Consider the following 16,481-nt stretch of genomic DNA (forward strand, 5'->3'; position numbering starts at 1 on the left):
GCTACAGGCCATTGATGGTGCATTCCCCATGGATAAATAGTCAATGACCCATTTTCTACAGCTGTTGGTTGTTTGCATATTTAATAACTGACTGACTGGAGCCAACAGGTTGTACATGTTATTATATGACAAGCAATGTTATCACAAAAAATGCAAAAGTGTAAATAAACAGATTTAAACAAAAATATAATGGTGGCAGACTGAACAGATTGGGTAAATGGGCAAATACCTTTTTTGGTGATCATCCGCATGGTGTTCCTTATAGCGAAGATGCTTGAAGCTTCACTGTTGGGAAGGCAATGTTCCGCTATCCACATTATTGAACTGCAGAATTCTTACAAAAGCGAATAGGTTTTTTGGGCTTAAGACTTATTACTGTCCCACTCTAAATCCTCCCTTTTTCATGTTCGTTACTGTAGAACAATAAGGTGAGACACTGGTGGCCTTGGAGTGTACTTGCTTATGCATACACATCTCTGGTCGAAGAACGAGAGTAGATCTATGAAGGGATTGAGAACTGGTGGCCTCCGTTCAATTTTTGGAGCGTACTGGTAGAAAATAATCTATGTTATAAATTCTACCTCAATAAATTGAACTGGTAATCCTTTATACACAATAAATGCAAGCTTAATATGTAAAAATGTTCACTGTATTTTATTAAAAAAATACATTAATTATGTTTTTCTTTTTTAACTTTTTCTACACGGTTAATTTTTAGGTCTGGGTTTGCCAAGACATTTTGATTTCACTAAAACTATATAATATATTTACTAATAGGGGGTCGCAGCTAGCCCTCTTCATCCGATGGTCTGTTATTATGTCATTCACATTTTTCCTCTGCCCACTACAGCATACAGCATTGGGCAAAGAGTCATCACATTTAAGCCACTCCTAATTTTACTGTTAGTGATGGTATTCCATTCATTCACAAATAACACATCACAGACAAGTAGGTCCCTTCAGTGCGCTACAATAGCTACAATACTGCAATAGCAATGTGTGTTTTTAGACATTTTTATAGATTGATGACGGCCTGGAAGCTTCCCCAGAAATGAAGCTTTGCAAAAACCATGACAAAACAAAACCATTGTTAACAAAGTCAAAGGCTGGCAGCCAATGTATGATGTAATGGCTTTGCTAAGGCTTATTTTCATGTCTGGCCTACAGACAGCTGTAGCGGCCTCGCAAGCCTCACAGTTTCATAAAAGTCTTTATAAAAATGCATACATATAGAGGTTTCCAATCAGTCCTTTTTATCCATTGATCTGATAAATTGGTATTCAGATTTGGTTCCTCCCTCTACAGCAAACAACATGGGGTAATGGATCAGTCCACCTCAGCCACTGTCTGGTGGCGTTTTGCTTGTGCACGTGTCTCTCTTCATTTGGCATTTTGCTTGTGCACATGTGTAAATTTTTCTTAAAAGTAGTCCACTTCAGTGTCAGGGCTGGTGGGCCAATCTTTGCTTTCATTTTGGCTTTTATTTCATTTTTTCATTTATTCTTGCAATGGCTTAACCTTTTACTTATTCGTTTGCAAACGTGCACACCACCTTTAGATAGTGGTATTGAATTTTTTAGGACTTTAAAATGAGTAATGCCTATTGCATACATAGACAAGCAAAAAATATGCATGTTTGCCGAGGTCAAAACTATTGTGTTTGGCCATGCTTGTTTTAATCCATTTCAAAGAGGGGGGCGTTAGTAATTTGGGATTTATTTGCAGGTCGAAGGGATTGATTGACATTATTTAAAATTATTGAAATGATCACTTAATTTGAGGAAAGTGTTAGGCCATTGAGATGGTGGTGGACTTGCGGCATCTGAGTCAACACTTTCCATCACCTTCTATGGTAGCAGCTACATCTTCAAGCCTCATGGACGTCACGTCATCAGTTATCCATTGTGGGATTGCGTCTAACAGCCTTCTCCTGAGAGTAAGTATGCATGTCGTTAAATCGAATTACAATAGCAATTTTTCATTGGAAGGTGTCCCAGGTATAAGGAACACACCCAAAACCTCCAAAACGGTGCTTACCTTAATATATATATTGCAGCATTTGTGACAAAGTCCCTAACACTCACCTCACCCTAAAGTATTTTAGTTCTTGTCTTTCATGCTTCATTTAGTTGAAGATTGCGTCAAAAGAATATTGTATATTACTAACAATTTGGTTCTCATTAAAAGCTACTTCTTATAGGATGTCAAAGGACTTTGGTGTATTTGACATAGCAGCCACTTAGATATAGTTAGCTAGTCCCCATTTCGTAACGGAAATGATAGTTTTTGAAGAGCATGGGGCATATGTAGGAAGGCGTTTGCAATTCGCAAGCGCCGGAATTCGCAGAATTCCAGCGTTTGCAAATGGCAAACGGCGTTTTGGTATTTAGGTGCCACATAGCAAAATAAGGAATCGCAAAAATTGTGATTCCTTATTTTGCTCAAGCATTTAAGGAATCGCAATTTTGCGATTCCTTAAATGCTATGTAGGGGTGCCTTTTAAATTGCGATTTTGGCTTAAGGAATCGCAAAATACCACCTACTCCAAGTAGATGGTATTTTGCAATTTCCTGTTAAAATGCATTTTTTTAAAATATTCAAAGTGCCTTGTGGCGCAGAGACATGCCCTTAGGGGATGCAATTCGCAATTTGCTAATCGCAATTAAGGAAATTTAGGGATTCGCACAAAAATTGCGAATTATTACCTACATTCCATTTTGAAATTCTCAAATAGCGATTCCTTAAAAATCGCTATTTGAGAATCGCAAAATGTAAATTACCTACATATGCCCCTATATATTTAAACATTGCGAATGCTAAAATAACAAAAGTATGTTGAACAAAAAGGTCACTTAGGTATGATCCAGCTTGACCACGAATAAACTATCAAGTGTCAATAGGCTAGTCCAATCCACAAACATAAGTATAAGTCACAAGGGGTCAAATGAAAAAGATTGTGCTTGACAAAGGTCTTCATAATGAGATCTATTAGGCCTAAGATGTAAGACGTCTTGCGTGTTTAAATCGCTCTCCCACCTTTTTGTGCTTCCCATCGATTTACATTTTTCTTTAGAGATTCGAGTTTTATTGTGTGATATGGCTTTGTGGTCTATGGGGCTGTGAACAAGTGCAGAGAGTGGAGTTTTGCGACTTCATCAACCCAACATATCTTCAAGTCTCATGATAAGCATTATCAAGAGCAATAGCATTGCCAAAATGGCCACATTTGATCTGTCAATCATGTATGTTGAATATCAACTTGCATATGCATCAGTGTTGGTGTCTGGCAACTGTTTGATCAAAGTCTGTTGCTGTGCCATAATGGGCCCCCAGAGTTTTACAAGCAGGACCAGGAAGAGGGTCTATATGGTAATACCCAAATACTTATTGGTAATCTTTATTAAACTTCTGGTACATCTCTTCTTCATATAAGACTTCATATAGTCCCTATCCTGCCTAGACGTCTTCAGACTTGGACATGTGTTACTCTTGGGTAGATGTTGTAGGGGATGTCTGCCTATATGTGCTCTCCGCAGAGGTGGAGAGTGCAGCAGAGGAAGGAGAATGACCCAATTCTGGGCTCTCTGTAACTGTACAGATGTGTACTTAATCTTATGGTGTAAGGAATTAGATGAGAAAGCCCGGAACTCGGTCCAATGATGATTACCAATAAAGAATCAGGACTTTATTCTTTGACCCCATCCACAAGTTAAAGGTTCTCCCAAAATACAACAGGTCATCAGAATAAGACCAAATGACCCCAGAAAACAGTCAAAATGGATACCATGAACATATCTTGCTTTGAGTTAGCAAGGAGTGTCACCCAAAAAAGTTACAATTGCAAATTGTATTTATATAGCAGTTACTATCCTTGATGAGGCATTGAAGTGCTTTCTGCGGTCAGTAGCACGCTACTACAGATTAGAGGTTAAAGGATATTACATTAGTTCTTTTTTAAAATCTTTTATAACATGCACAGTATTTGAAAGTGAGAAATGAAAATGTACCCTCACTTGTGTGGAACTTTATGTGAGCAAGTGGTCTCCAAGGGCTTGTGATTCTTCAAGTCTCGAGTGAAAAGCCTTGGGGATCACCAGACCTGCTTGAAGCTGAGCACGGGCACTTTATACTAGTTTGAATCAATATGAAATTGTTGAAAATGGCAAAGGAATTCTTACTGACATCAGCAAAAAATACTGACCACAAAATACTTCATGGATGGAAAAGGCAAAAGTGGCTATTTTTTCAGTGTAAGGAAGCAAAAGAGCACATGAAGAATTTGGAAAATGCCACACAATATTCTTGCAAAGTAAGGAATAAAATATAAAATGGTACCAAAGTATATTTATTCAGATTTAATACCTTTGAGACTTCATTTCGCTTAACTGCAGTCACTAAAAGGCACTTCACTACAGAATATTAATAGAGGTGGCCCAAAGCTAATTGTTTTTTTTGTTTTCTTCACAAATCAGGAATGCCTGGTATATAAAGAGAAAAGAGTAGGCACACAATGATTTACTTATACATCAAACTATACCCAGGCTAACAATCTCAAGGATCATACCAGGAAACATATAGACTGATTTGGTTTTAAAGAAAGTAGGATGATTCCAGGATCTTCCCAGCTACCGCGCAGATATATATGAGCATTCTTGGTCTGTGTGAAGGATGAACGTCTTCTTCCTCGATGCTCATTACCTTGGCAACATCTCTTCCATATCAGCTATTACATAGGAGACGACAGTCCATACAGCAGCGCAGAGATTCATCATGATGGGATCTTGGACTGACATTGTGTCTCCCTGAGAGTGATGGAACCAGAAGTACTTACTGTAGTCATCCAGCAAGCTGGCACCTGCCAAGAAAAAAAAGGGCCATGTGTGAGGCTGAGGCTGCACTGTATTATTGAACTTTATAACAGTCAGTGTATGGATCCTTGTTCAGCCTCTACAAGACTTAGGGCCCTATTTAGAGTTTGACGAATGGAGTTGTGTCCATCGGTATGGCAGAGGATGTTACCATTTCGATGGTACTCACTCACAAAATTTAGAGATGACCATCGACCCTCCTTGCATCTCTGTGCATTGAAAGGAACCATCATCACGTTAGTTCTTGTCAAATGTTTGGTGTACGGCCATTATTGGTTCTGATGGCTGTACACCACACTATTGAAATTTTTTTGCTTTTCAAAAACAAACCCCAATGTGAGTTTGTTTTTCAGAAACAAAAACACTAATGTCACCCACACTCTGTGATGTTCCATAATGTGGGAGTCATTATTGGTTTTTTCCCTGTACCTCACTGCCAGGTTTTTCCTTGTGGTGATGGACTGGAAGAAATGCCATTACATCATCCACCCTAAATAGGGTAGATAGTGCAATTTGCTTCGTCCACCGACCCCTACTCCATCAGGCCATTGGGGAATGTATCCCATCAACGGGATACTTAAGGTCTGCCCATCTCTAAATGAGGCAGGCAGACTAAGGGTTTGGCTTGTTGGGTGCCCCGTTGCGTGCGTGATGGAGTACTCTTTCAGCCAAACTCTGAATATGGCCCTGAGTTTTAAATCTACACATTATCCGATGTAAAATCTTGCCAAACCTTGTACAATCCATACCGTTTTTAACTGCGATGTAAATTCTGTTTTGCAAACAATTTGAGGCTGGTACCAGGAATTTTTCAGCTGAGTGTATCATTTTCCTGGCAACCACAATTCCTCAACCTTGCTCCCAGTGACTACCTGAAAGTATATACTTACGTGTTTAGCTTGTTTTATTGCACAAAAGCCATTGGTTTCAAAACCATGATGTCATATACGTGAATTTCTATTCATGATTTGTGGCTGTGACTCCGGATTATGGAAGGCTTAGTTTCTAAGCTAATTAGTCTACGATGATTCCACTGTTTACATTCAATAGTCCTCAGCATCGTCTTCATGAAAGATACACAAAAACCTGAACATTCTAATTGCAATCACGGATCATTTTCATTGCCTAACAGGCAGCAAATGTAATTGTAAGCCTGGAGGCTCCTAGTATGCTTTCCTTCCTTGCCTTAATTGTTGCAGCAGCCAGAGAAACAGAAACATAAATAAAATACATCAACAAATGTCCACATAGATACATTTATATATTTAAAAACATTGTTACTTTTGGGTGTTATACATTTCCTTTTGAAAACACTTTAAAAAAGAAAAGGCTCAAAAGAAGGTTAATAATTTGGACTCTGAATCAGACATGGGTGAGAGTGAAAAAAAAATTAAAGAGCCCTTACTGATGATTCCTTGACTCATTTTGTCAAAAAAGCTATGGCAGCTCCCATGTGCATGATGGTTTAGGTTATTGGAAAAATGTTAAGGACAAAATATCAGCCCAGACCCAGCCTGCTAAGGGAGCGGGTAGCAGGATAAACCAATTACATTGTGAGAGTAATTCGCAAGATAGTTTCGTAGATTCTTTCCCAACGAAACTCATGAATGCACCTTTTGGGGAACAACGCACATGAATCCAACAATCCCTCTTATCAGCTATCAAGTCTGCTCAGTTGAGTTCTGACTCTGTCGGAGGTTTGAGTGAGTCGGTCAGTGTCCAAAGCATCTGTCAATAAGGTGTATCTAATGTAAAAAGATGTACGTTGTTACAACGCATGCTTTTACTACGCATGCCTTTACAATGCAGGTTTTTCAACGCAAGTCGTTACAACGACTTGCGTTGGGGGGTGCTGGATAGTGAATAGTTTAATTTACTATTCCAACTCCAGTCCCCGTGGATAGTAGGGAAGGTGTTGGATAGTAAATTAAACTATTACCTATCCTAGAGCGCCCCCCAGCGCAATTCATGGTAATGACTTGCGTTGAAAAACCTGCGCTATAAAGGCACTGCGTGGTAAAAGTTGCGTCGTAAAGGATGTTTCCCAATGTGGAATAGTACATTTTCAAAAGTCTGGTCCATTCATGGTACTGATGATGAGTCTGATGTGCTTGCATGTACTCCCGGTATGGACTCTGACATGAGGGCTGGTACAGGTTTAGGCTAGTTCAGTCCTAGAAAAAAATAAATTAAGAAGACGAATTCGAAAACCTACTAGTGAGAATACCTCTCTGGGAGTTTCATAGATCCTTAATAGAGCTGGCAAGCTCTTATTTTACGCCCCTTTGTTATAAAACCCTTTCTCCTCTGATTGGACCACCCTCCCTTATGTTACTTCTAACGTTCTCCTTCTGGAAAAACATGTTAGAAACAAATTAAAATCTGGGCAGATCAAGTATTAGCTACTCTGGTCATTGAATAAAAACTCTGTTTTTTTTTTCTCCAGATATGGAAAACACCCTAAAAAGGAAATTGCTAAAACCTGGTCTGCATGCCAAGACAAGATACTGGCTGTTATCGGACAATTCACAAATATTTTTGACGCAGCAGAACAGGCCAAAGGAGGCCTATTGATGTAGCAGAGTCGTCATATAGGTAATATGTCTAATTGATAATGCCAATTCGGCCATTTCCCAGGGGAGCTGCAATGGTCTATCAATCAAACTGGATTCTAAACTAGCAAAGTTGACTTGTTCCGAAATAAGTAGTAAACTAAATAGGAATGTTCAAAATGATATATAAACATGAAGAACCCCCTCAGAAAGATGAAATCTCACCAGATAGTGCATCAATGAAAAAAGGCCCCAAAAGCAAGGTCCTGGTCTTCTGATGAGAACAGGAGGTGAACAGTCACAACATCACTTTTGTGAAGCCAAGTCACCATGGACAAAAGAAATCGTCAAAACACTTTTCGATGGGTAACTTCAAATCCTCTGTCCACCTTCATCAGGACTAAAAATTGACACCTATCAATAATAGTAATTTTCAAGATTGTCAATATCCAGCATCTCATCCAGGCTGGCTATACAAATGGTCAATGAATAACAATTGGAATCATTTGTGACTTAAAGCAATACAGCACCAAAGAACGCCCCTGTAAGTACCCGAGTCTGAGAATGGCAGCCAAAACAATCACCCCCTCTTTCTGAAAGGGGCAGGACGCCATACTTTGCTGCTATCTTGGGGATCTCTTCGGGACTGTCCCTTGTTTGTGGTGATTCATGTTGGCCTTGATCCTCAGACTGGGGTACTTACAGAGGGGTTCTTTGGCACTGTATCCATTTCAGTCTCGAATCCTGCTGAATGTTATGCATCAACTATGTGTATTGCCAGCTTGGTTAAGACCTCAGATATTGTCAATGTTTGGAATGACTATTAATAATTATTTAATGGTTATCAATTTTGAGTCTTGATAAAGGTGGAAAAATGAGTTGAATTTAACCACCAAAATGTGTGTCACCATTTTGTATTGTCCATGGTGGATTGGTTTCGCAAAAATAATGTTGTGACTGTCTTCCCCCTGTTGTCATCTCATAGTGCAACCCAACTTAGCCCTTTAAAGCATGTCTCAGGCCTGTGAACACAGCCTGTAGTGCAGTTATAAGTTGCATTTGAAACCAGGCAACATAAACATTTTTCAGGCCTCAGCCTTTCATTTTAATACATGAAAGTCACCTCAAAGGTAGGCCCTCAAGGCTCATAGGGTAGGGTGCATTGCATTTAAAAACTAGGACATGTGGTTTTACGTTTTACATGTCCTGGTAGTGAAAACCTCCTACATTTGTGTTTTACTACTCAAAGGCCTATCTCCCCCTATTGGATGCCATTGGCTTACCTTATTCAATTTAATAAGTGCTAACTTTGAGTTGGGAGCAGATAGTTTTATCATGTTTAGAATAAAATGCATTGTAATTTTAAATCATCCCTAATGGTAAATTCATATTTTAAGTCACAATTCTGAAAATGCCACTTTTAGAAAGTGACATTTTCTTGTCCTCATCATTTGGTGCCTTCTGCCACTGTCTTTGGTCACATAACTGTAAATGACTCTGCTGTTGGCTTTGTGTATTCCTTTCAGACAGGGATGCAAAAGGGATAATGTGAAGGCTGGATGATTGTGGACGGAGCTGTTCTCTTTCGTACTTACACTTTAAAGGGCTTGCTCTCAACACACACAAAATAACCTGACACTAGCCTTTTGTCACACCAGACTCCTTGAAACCTTGGATTGACTCGAGAGGAGACGGAGGAACAACAAAACCGCAGAAATCCTCACAACCTACAAATCCACCATCAACGCACACCACCTTCTCCTTAAAACCACAAAGAAAACGGCCTTCCAAGACAGAATAAGTGCCAACGCACACAACAGCAAAGGCCTTTTCACCATCGTCAAGGAGTTTGCCAGGCCCAACAGCGAGACCACAGACGTCCCACCCTTCCAAGACCTCTGCAACAAACTCTGCACCTTCTTCCATCACAAGATCAGGCAAATCTGCAACAGCTTCGAGACCGAAGGCCCTGCCACTGCGCCCACCTCTGCACACAACCATGCTGCACCCCAACAGATTGTGCTCAACTGAACTCTGCTCACCACATACAACACACTCAAGACCATGAAGAGCATCCACTCAGGAGCCCAATTGGATCCTTGCCCCTACCCCATCTTCCATAGAGCAGCCGCCTCCATTGCCATCCAGCTACGCCGCACCATCAACTGCTCCATTAAAACCGCCACCTTCCCTGACGACAGGAAACACTCTGAGATCAACCACCTGCTGAAGAAACCATTCGCCATTCTGACAGACCTCAAGAATTACAGACCCATCTCCCTCCTCCCCTTCCCTGCCACGGTCATCGAGAAAGCCATCAACGCCCAACTCTCTGAGTTCATTGAAGAGAACCACGTCCTGGACACCTCCCATTCTGGTTTCCGTAGCAACAACAGAACCAAGACTGCACTCCTCGCCGCCACCGACGACATCTGGTCCCTCCTCGACCATGGCTAAACCACAGCCCTCATGCTACTGGACCTCTCGGACGCCTTCGACATCATCTCCCACCGCACCCTAATCACAAGACTCCACAATTCTGGCATCCACTACAAGGCACTGGACTGGACCCACTCCTTCCTGACCGGCCGAACACAGCGAGTCAGACTACCCCTGTTCCTCTCAAAACCTATAGAGATCAGCTGTGGAGCCCTTCATACGCCCATTAACACAACATAACATTATCCGCACATGATCATGAGCAGCCAATAGTAAAAGGGGGCGTTTGGTATAAGAGTGATGTAAGGGACTCCAAAAGCAAAGCAATCAATGTATGTATGTATGTATGTATAGCGTACTTATATAGCGCGTAGAGGGTATCCTGGCGCTTTGACTTAAATCACGGCATCACATACAGAGGAGGATTACACGGCCCTAGGAAAGAGATGGGACTTCAGACCCTTTTCAAAAAGGGTCAACTCGTTCAGCTTCCTTAAAGAAGGCGGAAGAGTATTCCATAATTTGGCAGCAGTGAAACCAAAGGAGCGACCACCCATTCGTGTCCTCAGAATTCGGGGGACCGCCACCAAAAAAGCAGAGGAGGAGCGTAAGGGCCTAGCTGCCGAGTACCAGTTGAATCTATTCTGAAGGGCAATAGGCCCCAGTCCATGAAGTGCTCTGAAGACAATGCAGGCAGCCTTGAAGCAGATCCGCTGATGTATAGGCAGCCAATGAAGGTCCCTGAGTGCCAAAGATGACTAAGCAGAGCGCGCACGTGAGAGGGCCAACTTGGCTGCCATATTCTGGATCCGCTGCAATTGTGTAATCAGAGAACTAGGGCACCTAGAAGCAGTGCGTTACAATAGTCTAATCTACTGAGTATGATACTACGCACTACCTTAGGTCTAGCCAGCACCGGTAGCATGGGGAGAATTTTACGAAGCATTCTTAGCAGCATCATACAGGTGCCAATGGTCTTATTCACATATGCGTCCAATTGTAGATGCGGACCAAAAATAACTCCCAGATTGCGAACAGCATCCGCTGGCTCAACAGTAACCGTGGTAGTGGGAGGCCAGAAGTCAATGGGCAGGGGGCGCCGGATTTTAACTAGTGAGCAATGCAGCACATCTGTCTTTGATCCATTAAACTGGAGGGAATTTTCCCTCAACCAGTCCGCCGTGGCTAGCATACAGCGGTGAAAGGTCTCTGTAGAGACAGCACCCTTACCTTCAAAAGAGAAGATAAGTTGCGTGTCATCTGCATAATTTATTACTGTAATACCAAAAGATTTAATCAACTTGATCAGGGGGCAGAGGTAGAGATTAAACACAATCAATCAAAGGGAAAGGGAGCTTCCTTACCCATTATCCAATGATATTTCAAACATCGGCAACAGTAATTGATTAAAAAGAACAGTGGCTCTTGGAGTCTGAAATAATGAAAAGGGGGGCCCTTGGCCCCCCCGCCCGCATGGCGGCGCGGCGACCGCCTCCCCCTTAGTGCCTCTCGATGGTGGGGCGGGCCCTCATGGGCGCGACCCGCCACCGATTGGCCGGCGACCTCCCTGACCCGGATACCAGGGTAGGATGTCCGGGTCAGGGGGGGGCGTGCTGCTGGAGAGGCTGGGCGGGGGGCGTTGCCATCCCCACCCGGCCCCTTGTGAATAAAGAGGCGGGGAGCGCCCGGGAGACCCTCTTGTTCCGTGGACGCTCCCCCACAGCGTGTTGTGCCCCGCGCTCGGGGCTTCTTGGGAGGCGAATCCTCATTGATGAGATCATCTCCACTGCGGGGTGGGACTCCAGGACTTGCCCGGATTGCACAGTAGTATGGTCTCAACTTATCCCTCGGTGGCAGTGGCGAGGGGGGGACTCGGTCAGGGCGTAGAATCACTCGGTAAAGAGGATCAACACACAGTTGGACAAATTATTCCGAGCCCCCCGGTTGCAGACGATCCCACATGGGTGTATCTGGGGTGCACAATTCTACCTGGGGGATGGGGGTCCACTTGACTGAGGAAGGGAACATCCTGTGGTCTGATAATGTCTGGGCCTGGTTGGAGGGTTTTGCTAAAGCGAGAACTTTCTAGGGTAGGTCAAGACAGGGGGAGGCCAGATCGTCGGTTAACAATGCTGGCCTGTGGCGGTAAGGTCATGACCGGTGAGCAGCTATTTTAAGGTCTGAGGGGGCGGGCATCATCCAATGGAGGTTCCCGCCCAGGGGGAGGAGGCCATTGGCCCCTCCTAGAACTTCAGGGGGAAGGTAATTGGTGCTTCAAAGGGGCGCGGGTTGGAGGAGTCACGCTTTCCTTAGGCTGGTAGCCACCCCGCGCGCGCATACTTATGACGTCACCGGATGACGCAGAGTAAGGGCCCTACTTAAGTGAGTAAATGGAGTTCACGGCGTGGACTGGGTAATTACCAGGCCCGGCTGCGCATGCGCACATCTCTAGGTGAGGCTCAGCTAGTAGGACCTGACACCGGTTAGCGACCTTGCCATATGGCCAGAAATGTAGGATACAAAAATCAAGATGAGGATGTTAGATTCGGTTAGGAAACAACCTGCATTAGAGTTTTGTTAAGGTTAGCCTCTCAAACTTGTTGACGATATTGTATCTAATGTCCTGTTGATTTTTGTATAAATTGTTGACCATGCAATTAAAAACCTTTTAATTTCATATCTTAATAAATACGGCCGGGGGACTAGCCCCCGCCTTCCAAAGATAACCAGGCCTCATGTTCATGTTTCTGGGGTTGGTGTGGTCGGATGGGGGGGGGGGCGGCAGCCAGTCGCTGACCATGTGAAAAGGGGGGGCCCTTGGCCCCCCCGCCCGCATGGCGGCGCGGCGACCGCCTCCCCCTTAGTGCCTCTCGATGGTGGGGTGGGCCCTCATGGGCGCGACCCGCCACCGATTGGCCGGCGACCTCCCTGACCCGGATACCAGGGTAGGATGTCCGGGTCAGGGGGGGGCGTGCTGCTGGAGAGGCTGGGCGGGGGGCGTTGCCATCCCCACCCGGCCCCTTGTGAATAAAGAGGCGGGGAGCGCCTGGGAGACCCTCTTGTTCCCTGGACGCTCCCCCACAGCGTGTTGTGCCCCGCGCTCGGGGCTTCTTTGTTAACCCACCCACCATCCCTGGACCAAAAATGGTTGATGCTGTATTAGTCGTGTTAGGTGTAATTTTGAGGTGATTGTTGCCATCCTGGCTATGCACATGGAAAATTGTCGGGTTATATATTATGCGGATGATGCTTTCTTTAGGAATTTTCCCCTTTTAGTGAACGGTAAAATATGTTATAATTTGCAATTGTGTTTAGGAAGTTTTTTCTCCTTTTAGTGTACTGTGCTGAAATATTTGATAATTTGCAATTGTGTTTAGGACCTTTTTTCCCTTTGTAGCCTTACAGTGATGCTTTGATGTGTTAATCAGAGTAGTTGTCCATTAGAATTTTTTCCCATAGGTCGTCGTATTTATTAGGTATGGGGCATGCGGTAAGGTCATGACCGGTGAGCAGCTATTTTAAGGTCTGAGGGGGCGGGCATCATCCAATGGAGGTTCCCGCCCAGGGGGAGGAGGCCATTGGCCTCTCCTAGAACTTCAGGGGCAAGGTAATTGGTGCTTCAAAGGGGCGCGGGTTGGAGGAGTCACGCTTTCCTTAGGCTGGTAGCCACCCCGCGCGCGCATACTTATGACGTCACCGGATGACGCAGAGTAAGGGCCCTACTTAAGTGAGTAAATGGAGTTCACGGCGTGGACCGGGTAATTACCAGGCCCGGCTGCGCATGCGCATATCTCTAGGTGAGGCGCAGCTAGTAGGACCTGACACCGGTTAGCGACCTTGCCATATGGCCAGAAATGTAGGATACAAAAATCAAGATGAGGATGTTAGATTCGGTTAGGAAACAACCTGTATTAGAGTTTTGTTAAGGTTAGCCTCTCACACTTGTTGACGATATTGTATCTAATGTCCTGCTGATTTTTGTATAAATTGTTGACCATGCAATTAAAAACCTTTTAATTTCATATCTTAATAAATACGGCCGGGGGACTAGCCCCCGCCTTCCAAAGATAACCAGGCCTCATGTTCATGTTTCTGGGGTTGGTGTGGTCGGATGGGGGAGGGAGGGGCGGCAGCCAGTCGCTGACCATGTGGAGTTCCTGTTATACTTAGTACTGAAACCAACCAGAGGAAAGCCCACTCACACCGATCAAAAGGTTTATGTAAGCATCCAAACTGACAATAGTGAGCAGGATTTACTCTGAGATGGCAATGTGAATCTGGATTAAAAGCAAATGAGTCTGTAGAAACGAAATAAGCTGTTGGGGATGGAATAATTTCAAGGCATGTGTATATTTCTAAAATATTATTTTATTTCTCCACCCGTGAGCCACACACTTTTTTGAACTGTAACTCTTTGAAGATTGCCCTTATCTTCTTTTATCGACATGCTCTTATGTAAGCACAAAGCGGTACAAAAGGGGGTGGTGATGTACCCCTTTTGTACCGCTTATGTAAGTACAACATACGTTTTAGAAGCCACGAGAGACGAAGCCACAAAGGTAAAAATGTTCAAAAGTGTACCCAGTGCAAAATGAAGGTGTTTGTGTGCACTAGGCATCATATTTTGCAGGCCTTCAGCCTTTGCTACAGATTTTTAACTAATTATAAACAAAGGTTCAATATATAAGGTGTGAAAATTTGGATATATTGTAAATACATTAGAAAATGTTATTTTTGTGTAGATAGAACTATTGGCTTACCGGGGGCACTCAGACTACGTGTGCTGTTCCTGAGGACTGTATCGTATTTTGCTAATGATTTTGCTCACCTGAGGCGGAAAGCCGGGTGATAGTTTGCTCGCTGTTTTAAAAATATTATTTTCACTTATATTTTCCTTTGCGCCTGTTAGACTGTTTTATATATTCACAGATCTTCTGTGACTCACTCCTACTGCTCGCACTGTCCTTTCCGCTCTGCCATAGACGATTTGGGCACTGTGGCCGGAGACGTCTCTTGTCTCTTGTGTTACACGGCAGCCTGATTCATAAAGAACTACAAGTCCCAGCGCTCTTGCGCTGTACACGGGACTACAAAGCGAGGGGTGAGCGTTTGTTCGCGAGAACTATTGGCTTACCGGGGGCACTCAGAGTAAGTGTGCTGCTCCTGAGGACTGTATCGTATTTTGCTAATGATTTTGCTCACCTGAGGCGGAAAGCCGGGTGATAGTTTGCTCGCTGTTTTAAAAATATTATTTTCACTTATATTTTCCTTTGCGCCTGTTAGACTGTTTTATATATTCACAAATCTTCTGTGACTCACTCCTACTGCTCGCACTGTCCTTTCCGCTCTGCCATAGACGATTTGGGCACTGTGGCCGGAGACGTCTCTTGTCTCTTGTGTTATACGGCAGCCTGATTCATAAAGAACTACAAGTTCCAGCGCTCTTGCGCTGTACACGGGACTACAAAGCGAGATGGCCGCTTCGCCGCGCAGCGGACGCGTGCAGCGGGCACGCCGCTGTCGCGCCGAAGTCGAGCCTAAGTCCTGCCCATCTGCACCTGGCTGCGCCAGGCTGGGCCCTGGGACCACCAATTCTACTCTAGATGGCCTCACTTCTGGTTACCAAAGTACGACTATCACATATGCTGCGGGGGAATTGATTTCCCACAGACATGTGCCAAACACGTATTGCTCAACCTGCACATTTCCTACTCAGGGTTTCAATTGTAATAAGTGCGGATTCTCTCTGGGCAGGATGAGCAGGTGCAAATGCCCGCATAAATTTGGTAAACCGATTGCAACTAAACCCTCCTCTACTACTTCCAAACTCCATTTTTGGAGCATAAACCATAGGTCCCTCCCAAAGCATAAAAATCATATTTACGATTTTTTAGTCGATGAAAAACCGGATGCCATTTTCCTAATAGAAACTTGGCTCCACGCGAGCTCTGGACCAGACATTGCCTTTGCAACTCCCCCTGGCTATGTCATGGTCAAGAGAGACAGAGACATTGGCAAGGGAGGTGGTATTGCCATAATTTTTAAATCCAGTTACAGTTGTAAATTTGAAGCGTTTCCGCTTCAGGGCTGTGAGGCTGCTCAATTCAAATTAGCAATCAGTGCCCAGATGACTTTATCCGGCTTATTAATATACCGCCCTCCAGGGAATTCCAATAGATGGGCACCCTCCTTCTCTGAAACCATTGCTCCATTGATCCTGAAGGCCGCTAATTTCACCATCTTGGGGGATCTGAATTCACATTTGGAAGACCCTCAATGTATGACTAGCAAAACCTTTTTGGCGGATTTAGAAGCTCTTAATATCCTTCTACCCGTGTGCCGGTTCAAGACAGTCAATTCCCCACAACAATTAAACTTTCCGAGTGGTCGCTCTTTGATGATGTTTCTTTTGCTCCCTCTCTAACAGGGAAGGCAATAATATCTCGACTCTTAAGCAGGGTCTGTCTCAGGTGGCAAGGTGGATGCAGGAGAATTTCCTCAAGTTAAATGGAGATAAGACCGAGATTGTGATCCTGGGCAAGGGTAAAGATCTATGGGGTGCTCAACACTGGCCAGAGAGTATGGGTCCTACCCCTCAACCCGTGGCCCAGGTTCGCAATCT

The 16,481-nt window shown here is 44.0% G+C and overlaps 1 protein-coding gene across 6 annotated transcripts in view; it reads right to left on the reverse strand.

Annotated features, from left to right (window-relative positions):
- Positions 1–638: 638 nt before the first annotated feature.
- CPQ (carboxypeptidase Q) overlaps positions 639–16,481 on the reverse strand; it is a 2,048,903-nt gene continuing 2,033,060 nt past the window's right edge. For 2 of the 6 annotated variants that reach the window (XM_078686996.1, XM_078686991.1), the window contains one exon: positions 4,341–4,855. In XM_078686996.1, coding sequence (XP_078543122.1) covers positions 4,769–4,855 — 87 coding nt within the window. In that variant the 3' untranslated portion in view covers positions 4,341–4,768. Of the gene's footprint in view, positions 4,856–16,481 lie in introns of all 6 variants that reach the window. The other 4 variants (XM_078686992.1, XM_078686994.1, XM_078686990.1 and 1 more) reach the window with 3 other exon arrangements.

Source organism: Lissotriton helveticus, chromosome 4_1 (assembly GCF_964261635.1).
Source record: "Lissotriton helveticus chromosome 4_1, aLisHel1.1, whole genome shotgun sequence".
NCBI lineage: Eukaryota > Metazoa > Chordata > Amphibia > Caudata > Salamandridae > Lissotriton > Lissotriton helveticus.